At 41.6% G+C, this 24,366-nt stretch overlaps 1 protein-coding gene and 1 long non-coding RNA gene across 2 annotated transcripts in view; one reads left to right on the forward strand and one right to left on the reverse strand.

Annotated features, from left to right (window-relative positions):
* Positions 1-24,366, reverse strand: part of LOC133411536 (phospholipid phosphatase-related protein type 4-like) — a 200,930-nt gene that overhangs the window by 6,426 nt on the left and 170,138 nt on the right. The window contains exon 10 of the mRNA XM_061694047.1: positions 11,147-11,294. Coding sequence (XP_061550031.1) covers positions 11,147-11,294 — 148 coding nt within the window. The remainder of the gene's footprint in view (positions 1-11,146; positions 11,295-24,366) is intronic.
* LOC133411537 (uncharacterized) lies at positions 19,354-20,997 on the forward strand. The gene is made up of 3 exons (XR_009769674.1): positions 19,354-19,416; positions 20,745-20,780; positions 20,892-20,997. It is a non-coding gene; the product is annotated as an uncharacterized LOC133411537 (long non-coding RNA).

The raw sequence follows: 24,366 nt of genomic DNA on the forward strand, positions 1-24,366 counted from the left end.
GATAGATAGATAGATAGATAGATAGATAGATAGATAGATAGATAGATAGATAGATAGATAGATAGATAGATAGATAGATAGATAGATAGATAGATAGATAGATAGATAGATAGATAGATAGATAGATAGATAGATAGATAGATAGATAGATAGATAGATAGATAGATAGATAGATAGATAGATAGATAGATAGATAGATAGATAGATAGATAGATAGATAGATAGATAGATAGATAGATAGATAGATAGATAGATAGATAGATAGATAGATAGATAGATAGATAGATAGATAGATAGATAGATAGATAGATAGATAGATAGATAGATAGATAGATAGATAGATAGATAGATAGATAGATAGATAGATAGATAGATAGATAGATAGATAGATAGATAGATAGATAGATAGATAGATAGATAGATAGATAGATAGATAGATAGATAGATAGATAGATAGATAGATAGATAGATAGATAATTAATTTGACACGAGACGATCTGAGTCCCAGGATGCACATGTCTGGAAACAATGAGTACCAGGCCTGGAACAATGAGTCCCGACAATTTATCATTGCGGAATACAGACACAGTAATCCGCCGCAATATCACGGTTCTTGCATCGCGGTTCCGCTATAGTGCAGATTTTAAGACCAGATTGTTTTCTGCATACCATTCTGTTAGTGTGTAGACATTATCCGTGCAGGCAACTGTGGTAGGTTTTCGTGAATGAGGCGCACCACAGTTTTTATATGTACTGATGTATATATAATTTTACAATGGAGCACTTGAGTCCCTGCAACTTATCATCGGTGAATACAGACACAGTAATCCTCCGCTATATCATGGTTCTTGCCTCGTGGTCCCGCTAGAGTGCAGATTTTTATTAGTTGTTAATCTATTTTTTTTTATACTGTTTGTACAATATTTCCGTTATCCTTTGCGCTTACTCTCTCTCAATATGTTTTCGCCTTTGACGATAGCAAAATTCTTTGGACGAGATATATTCCAGAAGGTTGTTTGTTTATATGTGCCCTGTGATTGGCTGAACTGAAGATGAATGAATGAATTAATATATTCCAGAAATCTCTCACGACAAATCTTTGATGTTTTTTTAATTTAACTGATATAATGATATTAGCGCATAATCATTCAAGTACATACTTTTTAAGAACAGCTTTTAATTCTGAAGAATATTAAACATGGGCATTGTACTCTATAACAATAAATAAAATATCTTAGATAAATAATTTAAAAAAATAAAACAGACCCAGGCTTTGTTCACAAAACTTAACCCATTAGCACTTAAACAAATATTAAACATTTGACACAGAGGTATAGTTATTAACCGACGAAAGAGGCCCAAAAAATGTTTTAAAACTGCCCAAATTTGAATGAATGAAAAAAAAAAAAAAAACGATGTACAGTATGTACTTGAAGACATTTGGGCTTGGTCACAGTTTTGAAATCAGATGTCATACATTTTAATATCTCTGTTATTTTTATTCTTTATATTTAACTCATTCACTGCCAGCCTTCCCACTTAACACGGATATTTGACTTCTAAAGACGTCAGTGGCAGTGAATGTTATTGTATGAATGTTGTTGTGTAATGGAATGTATAATTTCTGCTGCCTGAATACTTTTTGCTGCCTCTTGGCTTTTGAAAAAGAGATTTTATATCAATAAGCTTTTACTTAGTTAAAAAAAATTACCCATAAAATGTAAAATAGGGAACGCCCTCGAGCTGCGAGACGGTGAGACCTTCACCTGTCAGTCAAATTATGCTGAAAATGAGTTCACTGACATCAACTTCTGCTTGAATATTAACTTGTGCCGCAGTGGTTATGGTAAACAGTTAACTTTCCCGTGTGTGTGTGTGTGTGAGTGTGTTTGACTGCATAATTTGGTGACAACCTAATTAAGTTGGTGTTTGGTTTACTGGGGGCTTATTCACTGGCCTACAAATATCAATAATTTGTTTGGCTGGTATTGGCAACAGTTTGCTCAGTGAACAAGAAAAAAACTAAGAGAAGAGAGCTTTTGTCAAACTTTTGACAGGTTTATGGCCTTTAAGTGTGGCTCCCTTGTGCGGTCATAAAAAAATATCACGTGGTATATAATTAAGGAGCTGTCAAGCAGTCATAAAACAAAAGTGTCACTTCAAAAGTAAAAGTAGAAAAACAATAAAAATGGTACTTTAAAGGGTATAAAAAAATAAAATCTGTCCCCTCCAAGGGTCATAAAACAAGAAAACTGGTCATTTAAAGGGTTGTCAAAACAATATAACCGGACACACATTATAATATTCTCTTCTAAAGCAATAAAAACATCAAGGGGAGGGGTCATGCAAGGTCGCCTGTAGAAGATACCCGGGCAAATGTCTGGGAGAGGGGAGGGTAAGAGGAGGCGGCAAGGGTCGTGCATGAACATGTTTGACATGTCTGGGGGGAAGTCAAGACAGGAAACACGGGGGTTGACATAGGGTCATCTGGAGGAGTCTATCAGCTTTGAAACATAAATTATGGTTCATTTGTCAGGTCAGACAGGTACATGTTGTGTCACATGGTATAATTTTCAAGATGGCGCCTACGCGTGTGGACTCCTCGGTTACGCGCTCTCGAGTATTGTTTTTGTTTTTGTGTTTTTCTTTCGTCTTTGGAGACATTACACGACTCACTACACAAGGGGAGACTAACCATCAAGGAGGCTACTCCAGACTTTCTTTCATCAACTTTCGCAAATCCGCTCAGTATTTTTCCCTGAGTTACACACCGGCGCAACGACCGCAGTCTTTGGCGCATGGAAGCAGAGGCGACGCCACAGAGGGAAGCGAGCCGGCCTCCAGGTGAAGCAAGAGAGGATACAGATTGCCGTTTCCGTCGATCCACCTCGCGAATCTACGCTCCCTTCCCAACAAAATGGACGAGATTCATCTTCTGATAAAGTTCAGTAAAGACTTTGGATGTTCCGCCACCATGTGCTTTACGCAGACTTGGCTTTGTGAGGCTGTACCTGATGGTGCCGTCATGCTTCCCGGCTTCCATCTTCACCGGGCAGACCGCAACATGGAATCATCGGGGAAAACAAAAGCCGGCGGGATATGCTTCTATATCAACGAAAAATGGTGTACGGACGTCATGGAGCTCAGCACACACTGTAGCCCGCATTTAGAGTCGCTGTTTTTGAACTGTAAGTCATACTACTCGCCTCGTGAGTTTGCATCATTCGGTCTCGCTGGTGTCTACATTCTGCCTCAAGATAACACGAACGCCGCACTGCTAATGGTCGCCAAACAAGTAAACAAAATTATAAAAAAAACCACCCGGACTCACCCCTCATTATTCTCGGGGACTTTAACAAAGCTAAACTCAACCACGAGTAGCACATCGACTGTCCTACCAGGGCAAATAACATTTTATACCACTGCTATAATACACTATATAACGCATACAGTGCCAAACCTCGTCCAGCACCGGGCTCGTCTGATCACTGCTTATTTCACTTAATACCGACATTCAGGAAAGAACAGTGAAAACAGTGAAAACGTGGACCAATAAAGCAAAGATAGAACTTCAAAGCTGTTTAGACTGCACAGACTGGAGTGTCTTTGAAAATTCAGCTGGCAGCCTGGATGAATATACGGACACTGTCACATCCTATATTAGTTTCTGTGAAGACGTGTGTGGACCAACAAAGTCATTTCGCAAATTCAATAACAACAAGCCGTGGTTCACTGCCAAACTTAAGCAACTTCACCAAGCTAAGGAGGACGCATACCAAAAGGGGGACAGGGCCCTGTATAATGGGGCTAGAAACCAGCTGACTAAAGATATTGCCATTGCAAAAAGGAACTATACAGCAAAGTTGGAAAAACAGTTTACCGCTAACGACTCTAAATCAGTCTGGCATGCATTACAATCGCTGACCAATTACAAGCGACAATCCCCCCAAGCTGAGAACAATAGCACACGAGCCAACGACTTGAATACCTTCTACTTCAGATTTGAAAACGACACTTTCACACCTCACACCCACCCAGCCGCACCACCGACCACAATCACACCTCTGACTTCTGCGTTAACCATCCACGAACAGGATGTCAGACGCATCTTCAAACAACAAAAGATTAACAAAGCGGCAGGCCCAGACCATGTGTCCCAATCCTGCCTCAAAGTTTGCGCAGACCAGCTCGCTCCAGTCTTCACACATATCTTCAATAGATCTCTGGAACTGTGCGAAGTACCATCCTGTTTCAAACGCTCCACCATCATTCCAGTCCCCAAGAAACCTTCAATCTAGGGTCTGAATGAGTACAGGCCTGTCGCCTTGACGTGTGGTAATGAAGTCCTTTGAACATCTCGTGCTGGACCACCTCAAGAGTGTCAAAGGTCCCCTGCTGGACCCCCTGGAGTTTGCCTACCGAGTAACAGGTCTGCGTGCGGATGACGCAGTCAACATGGGACAGCACTTCATCCTAGAACAACTCGACAGTGCAGGGACCTACGCGCGGATCCTGTTCGTGGACAGCTCAGCGTTCAACACCATCATCCCTGAACTCCTTTCCTCCAAGCTTCTCCAGCTCAGCGTCTCGCCTGTCATCTTCCGGTGGATTTACAGCTTCCTGACGGGTAGGACACAGCAGGTGAGGCTGGGGGAGACCACCTCATCCACACACAGTATCACCACTGGGGCGCCCCAAGGATATGTCTTCTCTCTGCTGCTCTTCTCTCTCTACACGAACGACTGCAACTCAACGCACCTGGCTGTCTAACTCCTGAAGTTTGCAGATGACACCACTGTCATCAGCCTAATCAAGGACGGTGACGAGTCTGCATATCAACAGGAAGCGGAGCAGCTGGAGCTGTGATGCGGCCGACACAATCTGGAGCTGAACACACTCAAGACTGTAGAGATGATCATGGATTTCAGGAGGCATCCTTCACCACAGCTGCCCCTCACATTGTCCAGCTGCCTTGTGTCAACCGTCGAGACCTTCAAGTTCCTGGGAATCACAGTCTCTCAGGACCTGAAGTGGGCGACCAACATCAACTCTGTCCTCAAAAAGGCCCAGCAGAGGATGTACTTCCTGTGGCTTCTGAGAAAGCACATCTTTCCACCGGAGCTGCTGAGACAGTTCTACACAGCGGTCATCGAATCAGTCCTGTGTTCTTCCATCACAGTCTGGTTTGGTGCTGCTACAAAAAAGGACAAACTCCGACTGCAACGGACAATCAAAACTGCTGAAAAGATTGGTGGTACCCCTCTACCCACCCTTGAGGACTTACATGCTACCAGAACTAAGACAAGAGCATGCAAAATCCTTTCGGGCCCTCCACATCCTGGTCACTGGCTCTTCCAGCTCCTTCCCTCAGGTAGGCGCTACCGATCAATGCAAACGAGAACTAGCAGACATTCCAACAGCTTCTTCCATCTTGCAATCAACTTCTTAAACAGCAAAGCTATGATTCCATTGCAACATGCTGCCAATTTTTTTGTCTTGAGTTTGTTGTCACATTTCTGTCAGGCCAATTATACATTACTCGTGCACTCACTGTAGTAGTCTCGCCACGCTGCACTATGTGCATATCTGTTGTTGGCCAATACTGGCCACTCATACCAGAGTAGCATCTGCACCATTTTTACACTGACTGAGGAGTATCTGCAACATTTGCACAATCAACATTGTCCCACATTATCCCACTACTGGTCACTTTAAACTGCATACACTCCTTGAAGTCTCGGCGCCCTTTGCACAATGGTCATTGCACCGGACTATTGCTATATTAGTCATTCAAACTGCTCGAAGTGGTAGGGGACTCTGGATCTTTTTGCACAATTGTCAAAAAAAAAAAAAAAAAAAATGTTACCAGATAACTATCCATTTTCTGAGCCGCTTCTCCTCACTAGGGTCGCGGGCGTGCTGGAGCCTATCCCAGCTATCATCGGGCGGGCGTGGGTTTTCTCCGGGCACTCCGGTTTCCTCCCACATCCCAAAAACATGCATTAATTGGAGACTCTAAATTGCCCGTAGGTGTGAATGTGAGTGGGAATGGTTGTTTCTATGTGACAGCTGGGATAGGCTCCAGCACGCCCGCGACCTTAGTGAGGAGAAGCGGCTCAGAAAATGGATGGATGGATGTTTCGATTTGTTCATCAATAATATATGTGATCATGGGTGACGCTACTCTCTCAGGGGTGATGGGAGGACATGTGGCTGACTATGATCACCCCACAAGGTTAATACCATGTATTTTTAGAACTTCTAACTCAGCCCTGTGAGATAAAGGTGTTGTATGTGTGGTATTTGTAATAAATCTTTTGAATTCAAATAGAAGCAAATCAGCACATCAAAGAGGATATCAAAAACTTTGACTCCTTTTTGATTACTCAATTTATTATTTTAATACACAGGAGACAACATGCACACTGACAAAAAAAATCATGTTTTTTTTTAGGAGAAGAGGGGTAAATTATGTCAATTTAAACACATTTTAATCATGTGCAACCGATGTACATGTTCAAATGAAGTAAATTCAAAGGACTCTTTTTTTTCAGTGCATGTGCTGGAGTCACGAAGCGATTGTGAGGGCAATTGGCGGCATAAATGATCGGCTTGATCAATTAATAGTCACAAATATCAGTGATTCATTAAATACACTGGTAAACAAATGAATTCTCAGTCCTTGCCTCAATTGCATTGTTGAAATCAAATGTTGCCGGGCATGAATTCTTCATCAGTGCTAATTATGTATGTGTCTGTGGTGTGCAGATTTATGACAACAGTTTCCCAGCATCACCTCGAAGTGTCGCCAAAGCACCAAAAGCTGCAGAAACGTCCGTACGCCAGCCAGGCAGTTGGCGTGAGGGACCGCACATTTTCATGGTCATGTCACTCTTGATACATCTGAACTTTACTGTGAAAAAGAACGGTGTTTGTGCGTACGCACCTTTTGTACATGAGGCCCCTGCTCCTGTAAAAAAGCTACAGATTTCAGAAACTGCAATTGTGGCCTCATGTTCCTCATGGCATTGAGAGCTCTAACTAAGTACTAACCTCAGAGGGCCAATATGACTGTGAAACCATTTAATTGACTGAACATATTACTTCAAATACACAACAAAATGTTGGATAATTAGTTTTGAAACCAAAAAGTCTGGGATAATAGTCTGTTCAAAAATTGTATAATAATAATACTAACAATTGTTTTAGTATCTCTATCTATCTATCAGTAAATAGTCTTTAGGGAAGTGTACTGAGAATGGTGTGCTTGTTTACGTTTAGGTACTTACTGTACTGTGTTGGCATGTCAAGTTTAATGTGGCTTCAACTACACTAATATTTAAGTTACTGGTTCATGTTGGGGAACTGTTGGGGAACTGTGCTCACTGGAACGTTCAGAAGCTTAGATATGCGCCTGTAACCAATGCCCTCGTTATGTTTTGCAACAATTAGTTTGTGATGGTCTTGAGACTGCTCTCTGCTCTTACCCATCATGAGATGTGTCTTGAGTCACACCTTGGTAATGAGACCTTTCTGTAGCCCACCAATTAGGACTGAACCAGCTGATATTCATTCGCACTGACGAGGGGCTGGATTGGTGTTTGATTATTGATACATTATAGGTGTTGTCTTGGCTTTCCAAGCCTTTTTGGACCTTATTTTCTTAATGTGTTCAATACTTTTTCCCTGTGTCATTCCACATTTAATAACTTAATTTCAAATTTTATATGTTCTACTTTCTCTATAGTGTGGATTACTTGGGTTGTTCCCAACATAGCACCTTTGGAAGTGTATTTAGTGAGAAAAATTGTGACGTTTTAAATACTTCAACCGCTCAACATTGGGGGGTGCAACGACACACAAAATTCACGGTTCAGTTCTGTTCAGTTCCATACTTAGGTGTCACGGTTCGATATTTTTTTGATACAAAAATGAGAAATTTTCTTGCCTTTTTAAACGAATTTTATTGAAATGACCAATGTAAAAATATGAATAATAATTAAAAAAAAAAAAAAAAAATGTATCTAATGGAGAAATCACCCATCTTCTGTGGTGCATTCTTAACCCACGCAGGCACGGGGAGAACATGCAAACGCCACACAGGCGGGGCTGGGATTTGAACCCTGGTCCTCAGAACTGTGAGGCAGATTTGCTAACCAGTTTTTCCACCGTGCCGCCAATAATAATAATAATAATGATAATGATCGCCCCACCAGTCTACATGTGTTTTGTGGACTTGGAGAAGGCGTTCGACCGTGTCCCTTGGGGAGTCCTGTGGGGGGTGCTTTGGGAGTATGGGGTACCGAACCCCCTGATACGGGTTGTTCGGTCCCTGTACGACCGGTGTCAGAGTTTGGTCCGCATTGCCTGCAGTAAGTCGGACTCGTTTCTGGAGAGCGTTGAACTCCGCCAAGGCTGCCCTTTGTCACCGATTCTGTTCATAACTTTCTAGGTCGGGGATGAGATCCTTCCCCAAGTGGAGGAGTTCAAGTTTCTTGGGGTCTTGTTCACGAGTGAGGGAAGAATGGAACGAGAGATCGACAGATTGATCGGTGCAGCGTCTGCAGTGATGCAGACTTTGTATCGGTCCGTTGTGGTGAAGAAGGAGCGAACCTGAAAGGCAAAGCTCTCTATTTACCGGTCGATCTACGTTCTTACCCTCACCTATGGTCATGAGCTGTGGGTTGTGACCGAAAGAACAAGCGGCCGAAATGAGTTTCCTCTGCAGGGTGTCCCATCTCTCCCTTAGAGATAGGGTGAGAAGCTTGGTCATCCAGGAGGGGATCAGAGTAGAGCCGCTGCTCCTCCGCTTTGAGAGGAGCCAGATGAGGTGGCTCGGGCATCTGTTTAGGATGCCTCCAGGACGCCTCCCTGGTGATATGTTCCGGGCACGTCCCACCGGGAGGAGACCCCGGGGACGACCCAGGATACGCTGGAGAGATTACGTCTGTCGGCTTGCCTGGGAACGCCTCAGGATCCCCTCAGAAGACCTGGAGGAAGTGGACAGGGAAGTCTGGGCTTCCCTGTTAAAGGTACTGTCCCCGCGACCCGACCTTGGATAAACGGAAGAAAATGACTGGATGGATAACAAACTCTGGTATCGACCAAAACACACATAGCTTGAAGTTTTTTAATTCATCTTTTCAAGGACGGGGAAACTGTCTATGGTCCTGTAGTGATTTTATATCATGGTGCATGTCGAGATTGGGGATTCTTCTCCGACAATAAATAATATATAATATTAAATTAAAGACAGTCAGTCAGAAAAGGGTGGAGTGCCCTCTCGGGGATGAGATCCTTCCCCAAGTGGAGGAGTTCAAGTATTTTGGGTCTTGTTCACGAGTGAGGGAAACATGGAATGAGAGATCGACAGATGGATAAGTGCAGCGTCTGCAGTGATGCAGACTTTGTATCGGTCCGTTGTGGTAAAGAAGGAGTTAAGCCGAAAGGCGAAGTTCTCAATTTACCGGTCGATCTACTTTCCTACCCTCACCTATGGTCACGAGCTGTGGGTCGTGACCGAAAGAACAAGATCCCGGATACAAGCGGCCAAAATTAGTTTCCTCCGCAGGGAGTCCGGGCTCTCCCTTAGAGATAGAGTGAGAAGGTCGGTCATCCGGGAGGAGCTCAGAGTAGAGCCGCTGCTCCTCCACATTGAGAGGAGCCAGATGAGGTGGCTGGGGCATCTGATTCATATGCCTCCCGAACGCCTCCCTGATGAGGTGTTCCGGGTACGTCCCACTGGAAGGCGACCCCGGGGACGACCCAGAACACGCTGGAGTGACTACGTCTCTCGGCTGGCCTGTGAACACCTCGGGATCCCCATAGAAGAGCTGGATGAAATGGCTGGGGAGAGGGAAGTCTGGACGTCCCTGCTAAAGCTACTGCCCCTGTGACCTGACCTCGGATAAGCGGTAGAAAATGGATGAAAGGATGGATGGATGGATAATAATAATAATAATAATAATAATAATAATAAGCCTGATGAAGCCAACAGAACCACATCATCTGCAAAAAGCAAAGATGCAATACTGAGGCCACCAAACTGGACCCCCTCTATGCCTCGGCTGCGCCTAGAAATTCTGTCCATAAAAGTTATGAACAGAATCGGGACTAGAGTTTGTGTGTAAAATAAAAGCAATAAGAAAAGCCAATACCCAAAGGAGACAAGAGACAATAGCTGGGTTGATAATACACTGTTACCTCTAAGAACAACCCCAATCCCAATCATATCACCCACCTGTTCCCAATTAGCCTGTTCACCTGTGGAATGTTCCAAACAGGTGTTTGATGAGCATTCCTCAACTTTCTCAGTCTTTTTTGCCACCTGTCCCAGCGTTTTTGGAACGTGTTGCAGCCATAAAAGTTAAGTTAATGATTATTTGCTAATATATTGTCTTTGTAGTGTATTCAATTAAATATAGGTTGAACATGATTTGCAAATCATTGTATTATGTTTTTATTTATGTTTAACACAATGTCCCAACTTCATTGGAATTGGGATTGTAGAACTACGAACGTATTACTGGTGATTTGGATTAATTAGCGAACCCCCATGAAAAAAAAATCATGAGGCTAAGTAGCAGCAGGCTAGCTGCAAAGGCAGCAGCTTGGTCCGGTAGGCAAGGATTTATGGCACCGACGAGTACAAAACAGACCCGGGATTCTACGTATGGTCAAGGTACGGCAAGGGATCCGAATTAAAGTAAATGATTTTAAACTAAAAAGAAAAACCTCTCTGTATGGAAACGTGCCAGCTAAAACACGGCAGTCAAAACGTACCAGTGTACTCTCTTACTGATTCAATAGATAGTCTTCAAATTATCACATTGGATTTTTCTTTTGTTGCACTATTAGCAGTAGTTGCACGGAATAGCAGTAGGAGTAACGATTTGATTGTGATTCGCTGGTCAGTCGTTACTGTCAATACGAATAGTGTGAAACTTCAAGTAATCACACCTGTAGTATAGTATTACTGTGGTAGGGTATGACGGGGAAAATGTCATTCAATACAGTAGCTCTGGATTTAAATGTCATTTGGAGGGAAATACGAGTGTTGTCATTGTTGGCTGGCTATTTGTTTTACTTTAATCCTGTTTAACTTTTTATCTGAATGTGCAATAAGTAGTCTTTGAGTAGTCCATACCTTCCATTGCACCAGTAGTGGAGGCCGGTGGTGATGACTCCTGGTCCATTAGGGCTCTGTACCGAATAGATCCAGTGCAACTGACAGTGCTGCCACCATCCTCTGACCGAGAGTTGAGCAAGCCCTGCTGTTTTGAGAAAGCAATTACCTAGAAAGACAGATTAGAGTGAAAAGTGAGCTCATGCTAGTTACTGTGGCATAGTCAATATACACTGAGCGGAAAGCCATGCTCACAGTTTATTGATCATTTTAATTTTTTTGATTGCCCTCGGTGCTCTGTCATTAGTTTATCGGAGCTGTTTACTGGAGCTGGTCTGAGGCTTCACTCCTCCTGCCTGATCCCAAATCACTGTGTCCTGTGCACTGTGTGATGGAGCTGACTTTTTGGTAACAGTGTTGTCTGCAGCCACTGATCTTGGACTGCTGCCCTTATCATTGTTCTTGGCTACTGCAAGTATACTATAAGATTGTTTCCATTCTGGCATGGTTAGCCCTCGGGCTAGCTCCGGCCAGTGAGCCATGACAACCATCTGCACAGCACAGCTATCATCTGCTAGCTCTCGGACATCGGGTCAGCTCATTGTTGTTTTCATCGTTTGTGTTTTTTTTCATTGTGTTTTTACACTAACTTTGGATTTTGGACTGTCGACCCTTTGATGTCAAACCATCTTGCTGATTGTTTCTTTGATTAATAGCTGCGATTTACAAGAGGACACACTGCTTGTCTGCATTGGGCTTCCTTCTTGTTCACGTGACATCACCCTGCATGCCAGCTTGCACAATAGAACTAAGATGAGGAGTGGATCACAACGAGACTCAGAGCTGGAGTGGGCCAGCTGATCCAACGGGAACACTGGACTTGAAAGTGCTACAGTCTTGGAGTTACTATGCTATTAGGTTTCTAATGCCTACTTGCTATACAAAGGTCCATAAGCACGGTCGCTCTGCTTTTTTGTGTTCAGGGTTTGTTCTTCACCTGGAGTATTTGTGGGATTCCTCATGATCTCCAACCCCTCTCTGCTGCTTTGATAACCCCAGCTTGTTCGCTGTTTGCTTTTATTTTGCTGTGTTTTACTCTACTGTCTGCTGTCAGGTCGGCATTGCAAATGAGAATCTGTGCTCAACTGCCTCACCTGGATTCATAAAGATGAAATAAAAAATAAAAAATTAAAACTCAAATCTTATTATCTGTGCTTCACTGTATGTTCGCTATGGGTTAAATTGGCCAGCCAATGGCTCTCGTCTAAAGGATCTTTTCAGCATGCCTTCACACTACCATATAGTATCTGCAAGGAGCATAAAAAAGATCACGTGATTCAGTCACACCAATGTAAATGCCGTTTCCTTTGCCTGCTACTGATATCTGTAAACATTCAACCAAACCTTGGTCCTGCTTCTGCTCCTATGCATTCATGTACTCTGAACTCCGTTTGCAACTGTAACGTCTTGGTTTCATGCATTTAAATATATGTACCCTTCTACCCAAATTAGATGAGTTGATTGTTTATTCTTACACCACAACTACAAACATTATAGTTTTCTCTGAAACCTGACTCAGAGTGAACAAGGCTTACACTCGTCAATGATGAAAACTCTGGTCGCAGAAAGTCTGCTCCCCTCGCCATCGACCCAGACGTTAGACAGCTAACAACTGCCCAAAAACCCACTGCCACCTCTTCCCCTACTCCACGGCCGTCCCCAAGGAATCGTGAGACAGTTCCCTGTCCTACCGGCACCACCAAACCTTCACACCAGCCATCAGCAGGAGCATTACTACTGCCCAATCTGCTCCCACATCTGCCACCAGCAGGCCTGCTTGAACTCAGCAGAGTAGCGGAGCAGGTTCCACCTGACTCATTATTGGAGACTCCATAATCCGGAATACCAGACTGTACTCCACAAGAATCACTGCCAAGATCCACCCCACCGTTCACACCATCACATCCATGTTGGTACCAACCACACCTCAAAACAACAGTCAAAGCTTTTATAATAGGACACGATTAAACTTTTTGACAACATTAAACAAGGATAAACTATTTTATCTCTGGCCCAGTCACCACTCTTGGTTGTGGAATTGGTAAGTTCACCAGGCTGCTGAGCCTTTCCAACTGGCTCTCCACTGCCTGTCAGGACCCCAATGACTTTTTTATTGACAATTTTAACCTTTTCTGGAACCGTAACAATTTTTCTAACAGGGATGGACTGCACATAAACTTTTGAGGAGCCCGAGCACGTGCAGCCAAAACCACCACATCATTCACAAAAAAGCCATGGACTCTGGTACATCAACTAATCCACCACTTTCACTTAAGAGCTCAGGTGACTGACTATCGTCAGCACGTGTGGACTGTATAACATACACAATTCCCACTGTCATCAATAACAGTCAGCACAAGATACAATCCAGTCATGAAAACCACAGTCATCTCATACATATACAAACTCCCACAAAAATCTGCCAAGCACTTTTAAAATGGCTCTTTTTAATGTCATATCGCTTAATAAAAAGTCATTTCTCATCGGTGACCTGGTTTTACATCACAATCATGATTGGATATTTGTAACAGAGACATGGCTGAACAAAGACACACTGTCACTCCTACGAGAACCATCCACTCCCGGCTAAAATTTTTCATTTGTAAACAGGGCGAGGAAGAAGGGAGGGGCTGTAGCAGCTATTTTAAAATCCTCAATTTTAGAGAAGTCAAGCTTGGTGAGTTTACAACGTTTGGATACCACTGCATTGTTTTTAGCAATCTTAGTATCATCTCTGTGTGTGTTTACAGGCCTTCCATAATTCATCACAGATTTTTCACAAATCCTGTCCATTATCTCTAACAAATATTGCTAGGTCATTATTTTAGGTGATTTTTACATGCATGTTAATAATCCATCAGACTAATTTGTGGGTTACTTTTAAAATGTTTGCAACTGCATGAATTTCCCTCAACATATTTCTCAACCAACCCATAATAAAGGTCATACTTTGGACCTCATCATCACCTCAAGATACAATAGTATCAATACACGTATCCACTGTTAAAAAATTTAACAATATCAGATCACTTCTGTTTTTTTTTTACCCCGAACTATTTTAAACACAGTGACATTCCGAAACGCACCTTGAGGAAGCGCCATCTAAATGCTGAAGTGACTGCTAATTTTATTAACCTTTACGCAGAACACCCCACAGACATTTTACCTTCTTCTTGCAATTTTAATGTGGCTGGTTTTAACAGGAAACTTAAATCACCACTTGACACACCAGCTCCATTAAAATAAAAACAAAAAAACTTCAACCTCAAACACAACCCCACAAAGGGGAACAGATGAAATACAACAACTAAAAATAAAGCTGCAGAAAGGAAATGGGGGGGGAAAAAATCTTTAAATTGATACCCAAATATTTAAAGACGACCAAACTATCTATAATGGAGTAATCAGAAATGCAAGGCAGACAATTTTCTAACCTGATAAAAATTAACCACAATAACCCAATAATTATTTTCTCTACCATTGACCACTTGATCAACCCCCTTTTTAATGTTCCCAGCAAGGTATCTGTTGCAAACTGTGAGGATTTTGCAACCCACTTCAGCAACAATATAAAAACAAGGGCAGCTTTTATTCCACCACCACTTAATAGTCTTAATGTAGCTCAACCCTTGTATTTATGTGAGGAAATACTGGGCAGTTTTATTCTGCTTAATGTGGGAATGCTGGAGAAGGTTGTTTCCCAGTCAACGCCAAAAACTAGAATATAGGGATCTCGTCCAAATTATTTATTGCCTATGACGTCATCACTTGGCAGCGTGCCAGCACACGTGTCCGATGACATCACCGAGGGAAAATGACAAAATGATGGCTGGAATATGACATCATCACTTGGCAGCGTGCCAGCGCACATGCACAATGATGTCACACCCGGTAAAAACAAAATGACACCACACCCTGTAAAAACAAAATGACGTCACATCTGGTGAAAACAAAGTGAGATCATGTTTCCTGCCGTTTTTGATGATGGTTGGACCTTATCGTATAATTTTGAGAGGCATACTCTTCCAGAATATTTTGATGGAACTCTAAATTGTATCACTTGAAGAGCAATCGAGTCCAACCATTGCATTCATAGTACTGGTATTTAAATTGAAATCCGGTTTTGACTGTATTATGAGCTTTATTTCATCATGCTCAGATGAGTGAGCAGATGTTTTATCGAACGAAAAAAACAACAGATTGTACCACTGTGTTTGAATTGGAATGAAAGAAGTCGGATAATGTGTCACGTGGTCAAATTCGAGGCTAGGTTACGTAATGTGCTGAATTACTAACATACCATTATTCAAGGTTTTAGGGTTTTTGACTTTGTTTTCCACCAACTTTTTAAATCAGTATTTTATAATGGACAATTAGTAATTGGAAAAACATGACTTCCGTGTTTTAACGATAGATCTATTACGCCGATGACATTTTCTAATTTTTAAACTCTAACATTTAAAAATCAGTGTATTTATTATTAATAATATTACGCATACGCTGACTGGCTAACATCTATTACTCAACTTTTTTTTTCACCTCAACTTTAAAAAAAAAACAGTATTTTCTCTCTGCTTATAAAGAAGGGATTGATCCATCTCATCACAGAAAACCTAACAAGCCATTAAACATCATGGATCCCTCACTAAAATCAACTTTTGTGTATTATTTTAATGCAACATTCTCATTGCCACCAAACTACAAAATATTACAACAATACCCAGACAAATAGGGAGTGCTCAATCCGCCTCCGGTCCAACCTCTCCTGCACACAGACATCCAACTAATTAAAACAATTCAACAACAGGTTGCTTGTTGTGTGTTTTTATGTTTGACATGAAGTATAGATACCTCGTTTTGTTGTATAGAAGCTTGAGTTTTGTATATGAATACGGGTGGAGTCATAATAATAATGATTATAAACTGAAAGTAAAGTGAACCACCGAAACATGAGGTGAACCTGTAGAATTTCTCCATCGACAGTATTGTTCAGTGCAAACTACAACAATAAACCCATGATAAAAATGAATGCACCTCTGACCATAACAAAACTGATTAAGGATTGTTCTCTTAAGGGTATGCTTTTGCTACATATCTTGTGTCAGGTGTCATGAGTGTGAAGAGGGAACCTAATGTGGTCAACAAGAGTATATTTATAGTTAATGCCTGAAAGTCTCTGTTTAAAAAAAACCCATATATAAATGGTTCAATTGAGTGAGAATGAGGTGCGCTCGTAGTTTGCTCGTTTAGCCTCATCGGAAAAAGATTCATTTTATTATTGTTTGTGATATTATAATGAGATATTTGAACTTGCACATTCTTATATATATATTTTTTACAATAAAAGACAACAATTTGATTAAGTTGCATAATACTGTATTTCTCCATTGCTAAAACACAAAACCCTATTGTCTGAACCGTTTTATTCTCACTCATCAAAACAAACAAACTAAATCATAATCTACACAGTAAATTTCCCAATAGTTTTCTAGACAAAGCTGTTGATGCAAAATATTCTATACCAGTTGCTATTGATTTTCTGTACATAGCATCTATGGATTGTGTGGGATAATAATTTCTGGACATACAACCTTCATTTCTGTACACGGTTATATTATTATACCAGTGGTTCTCAACCTTTATACACCATTGACTAGCTTGAAAAAAGCATAACCTAGCTCTGCAAGTACCACTATATTGTACCACATTAAAATTCAGGGACTTAGCAAGCCTGAGTGTTCATCAAACATGACATCATGTTGGTATCGTCTCTTTTTAAGTATCAACATCTACGTATTTAATTTCAGTTCAATGATTTATCCAGATGCCTTAAAACATGCATAATTCTGTGAATTGCTAAACCAATGAAAATGACTCAATTAAAAGTTTGCAATATATAGTTTAAATATGAGAAACTGTTATTCATTTAGGTAAACTGCTTTAAAGTACCTTACATCAAGAATTCACAGTGGGTGGCGGTGTGGGGGTGTGATGCTCCCAGCAGGGTGGATGTTGAGGCGGCAGGGAACATCTGTTGGAGACGACAATGGCTGCGGGGGGTTGCTGTAAACATTATGAGAAGCAAGAATGTGGAGACGGCATCTGGAGCCAGTGGCAAAGGGCCATCATTCTGCAGAGCAATGATGACGTCAATGGACGACGGACCAATCAGACGACAACGATTCCATACTTCCTCTTTCAAACATTGTATAAGTCTGGGGCAGGAACAGATAGTTTTGTTCCGACCCAGAGCTCTGAAGTATGTATAGACTCCTCTGTCAGGAATAAATAGGTTATTTTTCAACACAGGTTCCTTTAAATAGTATGTTAGTAAGTCAGCACCTACATAACCTAGCCTCGAATATGACCACGTGACACATTATCCGACTTGTTTCATTCCAATTCAAACACAGTAGTACGATCTGACCACCTGAATTGTTTTCTTAGCTAGAGAAAACATCTGCTCACTCATCTGAGCATGATGAAATAAAGCTCACAATACAGTCAAAACCGGATTTCAATTTAAATTCCAGTACTATGAATGCAATGGTTGGAGTCGATTGCTCAAGTGGTACAATTTAGAGTTCCATCAAAATATTCTGGAAGAGTATGTCTCTCAAAATTATACAATAAGGTCCAACCGTCATCATCATGTGGCGACATCAACAAAGCCTGCAAGAATTTGGCTAAGGAATAACTTTAAATTTAATGTCTTTTTTCTGTATTATGATCCCAAAACAGAAGGGATGACGCTGATGACAAAGTGGAAAAGTGTGATTATAGCCATGAAAGCAGGACTAGAACTTATGAAAGCATTAGAAGCTGGTACTACCCGTCCTGCTTGCTCAGTACAATATGGTTCCGTTGACCTCAATAATAATGAAGAATGACGCGGCAAAGTAAGTTGTGTTGCTGAAGAGGCTGACTTCCCAGGCATACAAAGAAATCCTACCGCTGCAATTGTCTGCCAGTACAAATTGTGTTGTTATGTAAGTTTATTCAAGACAAATCCTGATCCAAAGCATGCCACATTAGTCTAAGTTGTGGTTTTACCAGAGTGGTTTAACTTACTTATACACTTGTATGACAGTTAAAAATGTTAAAAAGGGTGAAGTATGAAGTCTTACAGTACTCACATCATTGATAGATGAGTAATTTCCTTTTATTTTTAAAGTTAGCAGTTTAAAATATACACTTGTATGGTTGTTGAAAAATGTTTAAATGTTTTTATTGTTGTTTTTTCCATTTCCACTATTTGTTATGGGGAGAAAATTTTCATATATGTAAACATCTTGCAGTTTCCCAAATTCATTTTGTTTGGCTTTAGGCTCACTATTTACATTTGACTGTGTTTTATTGTGATCCATCCAATTCTATTACTAGTAACACATCATCATAAATTCAAATTAGAACTATTTTTGCTCCTTTTTGTTAGATTTGTTCATCAGTAATACAGTTTGGAATATTGAAACGCTGTTGTGAAAACTCTTTTGTAGTTGGCAATCTTGACAACAGTTTTTGAAGCTTTTAGCACTATAAGTTAAGGATGTGTTTAAATGGAAGAGAAAAAACACTGAAACTAATAAAACCAAGTCTTAATCCCTAAAAGTGCTGTACACTGACACATACGCGCGCGCACACACACACACACGCACACACATGAATACACTTTACTATCAAGATCGGGGTAAATTTCATATTTATACTTAATGAGGAATCAGGTTTACATGCAGACCTTTTCTCATTCTGATTGAAACATGATGATGCCTTAAACACATACCATTGATATTTATTCAAACTAAAAAAAACAGTGATATACTCATATCGTTAATAAAAAAAAAAAATCTGTTCCGAAAAAATAAAGTGATGGCAAGTAAATATAGTACAGCTATAAGTGAAGAACCTCATCATCAAATTTGACTGATGTCAAAATATAGACTAGTTGACTAACAAACTAAATTTTCTTATCACATAGGGCACTGAGCAAATCACCAGATCAACAAGTATTTTGCATGGACAAGCTCTCACATGAGGTGTTTTGGAGACAGATAGAACAGACTTGGATGGTTTGGACACATTCAGAGGAGGGAGAGTGAGTATATTGCTCGAAGGGTGTTGAGGAGGGAGCTGCCGGGCAAGAGAACTACAAGAAGACCAGAGAGAACGCTGATAGATGTCGTGAGGGAAGACATGAGGGCAGTTGGTGTTAGAGAGGAGGATGCAGGAGATAGGTGAGTACATGTTAGCATTGCTAATAGTTTTCTGATGAACTATTTCTTTATATTTCCATTTGTTTCCTCCTTTTTGAAAAGCTTGAACTTGTGAATGGGCTTATGGGAATGTAAGGTGTGTAGAAAATCAGTATCAAGTAGGTATATGGCTTGCTTAGACATAGCAAGCTGAAATATGGCCTTCGTGAAAACAAGTTACGACATCTCTCCCCGTATTCTAAATTGTTGATGCACATTTAGACTATGGAATAGTCTTTTGAATCTTATGATGTCATACTCATAAAACTCAAACATCTTCAGAATCATCTGACCTATCGATATTTTTAATTGTCAAGAACATGTCTGGAAATATCTCTCAAGGTTACACTTCTGTAATGTACATTTCCGCAATGAGGGAGATAGATATCAAGGTCAAACTATACTTTCATCTCTGTCATGTTTTTATATATAATATATATATTTATATATAAAGTACTGAGACCCTGAGTACTCCTGTGTGTGCAATTAAAAAAGACACTTGCTTCATGAAAAGAAACTATAATTTAAACTCTGGAATGTATCTTCACTAGATACATAAAACATCTTGTTCCTACACGTTTCAACGTTTTAAAAAAGAAAACGAGAAACCACTGAATCACGCACACACACACATACACACACACACACACACACACACACACGCAGCCATAGGTTTTGTACTGGGTGGTGATGATGTGCAAAACATGAAACTATACTGTAAACTCTGACATGTATCTTCATTACATACATAAAACAACTTGTTCCTACACGTTTCAACATTTTACAATAGAAAACGAGACGGCTCCTGGATCACGCACATACATGTGCCATTTAAAAAAGGAGACCCCCGTCCTAACAGAGTGAAGATAGTTGGATGAATCCTAAAAGATACAACGTTTGGGCATGTTTTCGAAAAAACGAAAACATGTCTAGGCATGTTTTTTTTATAAGAACCTCGGAAACTCCCACACAAAATGTAAAACTGACATGTTTATGGTTTAGATAGTGGGAATAACGCTTTACACCTGCACATGTTTTTTTATCAGAGTCTCAGACGCCCTTGTGGTCTGTAAAATGACATGTTTATGCTTTAGATGTATTAATGTTAATCACATAATGCTTTACACCTGCACTTGTTTCTGATAAGAGCCTCGAAAATGAGATGTTCTTGAAAAACATGTTTTTTGATCAGAGTCTCGGAAACTCCCACACGAAATGTAAAACTGACATGTTTATGGTTTACAACTGGACATGTTTTTTGATAAGATAATGAGAACATGTCTGGGCTTCTTCACTGATATATTTTTCAGACTGATGGTCCACTCAGCGTTTCGCACAACCCTGTGGTGAGAGAAAACACATTTTCTTGGCTAAATACTCATGTTTTTCAGATCTTCTAACATCTCAGAAACTCCATGTCATCTGCACAAGCCACATTAGTGTCCCATTCTCTACAGGTGCGGGGTTGTGACCTCTGGACATGACCCTCAAACATCTCAGACACCCGAAGTCACGTGTACAAGCCACATGAGTACCTCATTCTTTGACAATGCTCTGTGACCTCTGGACGTGACCCCTTAACATCTCAGACACCCGGTCATGTGCACAAGTCACGTGATGACCTAATTCTTTGCAGCTGCCTTGTCAAAAGCTGTGGGACTTGGCCGGAAAGGACCATATTCACTGGTATGATCACAAATGACCTTTTTTGGTGCCCATTTGACACCTAATGATTTCCTTTGTTCCTACAGATGTCCCCGAACATGATGTCATGCGACAAAAACGCCAGGAAAAATGATCTCACTTTGTTTTCACCGGATGTGATGTCATTTTGTTTTTGCTGGGTGTGACATCATTTTGTTTTTACCGGATGTGACGTCATTGCACATGTGCAATGACGTCACATGTGATGACGTCATAGGCCATCCATCATTTTGTCATTTTTCCAAGGTGACGTCAACGGACACGTGCGCTGGCACGCTGCCAAGTGATGATATCATAATGAATAATAAGTAAATCATTTTGATTAGACTTTTTTTTTTTACTTTCTGGCATAGGATGTCCTAGACATTGTAAATTGTTCTCTTCAGATCGGGGTCTTTCCTCGTGCTTTTAAGATGCCCACTGTAAGGCCCCTTCTGAATAAAAATAATTTAGACACTGCAGAGCTGACGAATTACAGATCACTGTCCAATCTGCGGCGGCACAGTGACCGACTGGTTAGAGAAACGGAACTGTTGAAGCGTTCTGTCACTCACTTCTGAATCTGCGGCGAATGACCAATGAGCAGCCAGCGTGCAGGCGGGGGCATTAAACGTACTGCCATGTGATTTCCGATTCGCCAGCGCTGTCACTCATTCGGCGAATGACCAATGAGCAGCCAGCGTCTGGCAGCGCCGTGCAGGCGGGGGAGGGACTTAAGTGAACTGAGTGATTTGTTCAGTGAGCTGGTGTACTGAAGAACTGAAGAGTGATTCGTTCAGTGAACTGGTGTACTGAAGAACTGAAGAGTGATTCGTTCAGGGGAGGGACTTAAGTGTACTGAGTGATTCGTTCAGTGAACTGGTGTAATGAGGAACTGAAGAGTGATTCGTTCGTTGAACTTATCATTCGCGATCTGTTAGACACGAGTGATTCATTCGTTGAACTTCGTTTGTAATCCGCTAAAGAGCTATGTAAAAGTACGATGAATGATTCATTTGCGCAAGGAACGATGTACTACGCAGTGAACGTACTCGAGTGATTTTAACCGCAAGTCCTGCATTCCTCGCGGGGATAGCTTTCCTTTCACTTGCAGCCGTTTCTTCAAGCTCACGGCTAATCTTGAGTCAGTCAAGCACAAGAAAACAAGCACACATATTTAAAATAAATGTAAACTAATAATAAATGTAAGTACGTACACATACATATCATTCCCTCCGTGTCTGCGATTATTAAAGCGTTTTATTTCATAATAATAATAATAATAATACATTAAACTTATATAGTGCTTCTCAAGACATTCAGACGCTTTCCACTAATCAGATGGCAACAACAGTAAGGTGAGTGAGCAGAAAGCCCGGCTGGTGGGCACTGGTGTCATCGACGCTGTCCACCACGGTGTAATGCAGAAAAGTCACGCCGGCAGGCGATAGCCTCGCTGGACCTAACGGGACATGGGAGGATGTTCGGTAGCCGAGCTCGCCGCACGGATGTTCACGAGTCAACCGACGCCAGGTGTTCGAGAACTTGCTGAGAGAGACTTAGGTAGGTGATAATTTAGCTGAAGGTTTTTTTTTTTTTTTGTTTTTTTAAATAATCTCCCCGCCTTTCCTAGTTTACAATACATGACAACAACGCATGGTCCTTTTGTGAACGTGTTGAGTGAACGTGAACCTCAGGGATAGATCATTAACTGAATGAGGAAGCACTTGAATGATTCTGTGAAAAAGAACTGAACGATTCGGTGAATGACTCTTTTGAACGAATGTTTTTAATGAACTGATTAAAATGATTCAGTGCACTCAAAAGAACTGCCGTACCCATCACGAGTGTGCTATTGTTCCATGCTGTTGTTTCCGTCCTTGTATATTTGTTGTTGTATGACTTAGCAATTTCACGCTGGTTTATTGGGTGGCATTTGGTTGTACAAATGGTTCAGGCAGTGGCAAGGGTTTCTTTGGCTTTCCAAGTGAAAAAGGAATATGTGATGTAAAACTAGCCAAACAGCCTGTTCATTCGGTGTTGTTTCGTTCGTGAACGTTTCGTTCAGAAGAAAAAAAACATTTGTGACCGAATTGAACCGAATCAGTTTATATCATCCTTAATTCCGAGGACACGCCTTCCCATGAGGAAGCAGCATTTGGCGAATCTGAGGCGGGCTCTCTTATTTCTGGGGTTGAGGTCACCAGAGTGGTTAAAAAGCTCCTTAGTGGCAGGGGCCCTGGGGTGGATGAGATTTGCCCCAGAGTTCCGAAAGGCTCTGAGTGTTTTGGGCTGTCCTTGTTGACACGCCATTGCAACATCGCATGGACATCGGGGACAGTGCCTCTGGATTGGCAGAGTGGGGTGGTGGTCCCCCTTTTAAAGTGGACTGGAGGGTGTCTTCCAACGACAGGGGGATCACACTCCTCAACCTCCTTGGTAAGGTCTATTCAGGGGTTCTGGAGAGGAGGGTCCGTCGGGCAGTCGAATCTCTGATTCAGGAGGGGGTTTCATTCTGGCTATGGAACAGTGGAACAGCGCTACACCCTCAGCAGGATTTTGGAAGGTGCATGGGAGTTTGCCCAACCAGTCTACTTGTGCCTTGTGGACTTGGACAAGGCATTTGATCATGTCCCTCGAGAGGTCCCGTGGAGGGTGCTCTGGGAGTATGAGGTACCAGACCCCTTAATATGGGCCATTTGGTTCCTGTACATCGGTGTCAGAGTTTGGTCCGCATTGCCGGCAGTTAATCAAATTCATTGGGATGTGCCCGTAACACCTCAGCAGGTAAAAGCAGATATGCAATGCTGAAGTACATCCGGACCAGATGTCTGAGCCACCTCATCTGGCTCTTCTCGATGCGGAGGAGCAGCCGCTCAAGTCTGAGCCCCTCCCAGATGACCAAGCTTCTCACCTTATCGCTAAGGGAGAGCCCGGATACCCTGTGGGGAAAACTCATTTCAGCCGCTTGTATGTGTGATCTTGTTCTTTTGGTCATGACCCACAGCTTATGACTATAGGTGAGGTTAGGAATGTTGATCGACTGGTAAATCAAGAGGTTTGCCTTTTGTCTTAGTTCCTTCTTCAACATGACACATCGATACAGACTCCGCATCACTGCAGATGCTGCACAAATCCACCTATCAATCTCCCACTCCATTCAGACCCCAAGATACTTTAACTTTTCCACTTGGGGCAGGATCTCATTTCTGACCTGGAGAGAGTACTCCACCCTTTTCCGACTGAGGA

This window comes from Phycodurus eques, chromosome 13 (genome assembly GCF_024500275.1).
Source record: "Phycodurus eques isolate BA_2022a chromosome 13, UOR_Pequ_1.1, whole genome shotgun sequence".
In the NCBI taxonomy this organism is placed as follows: Eukaryota; Metazoa; Chordata; class Actinopteri; order Syngnathiformes; family Syngnathidae; genus Phycodurus; species Phycodurus eques.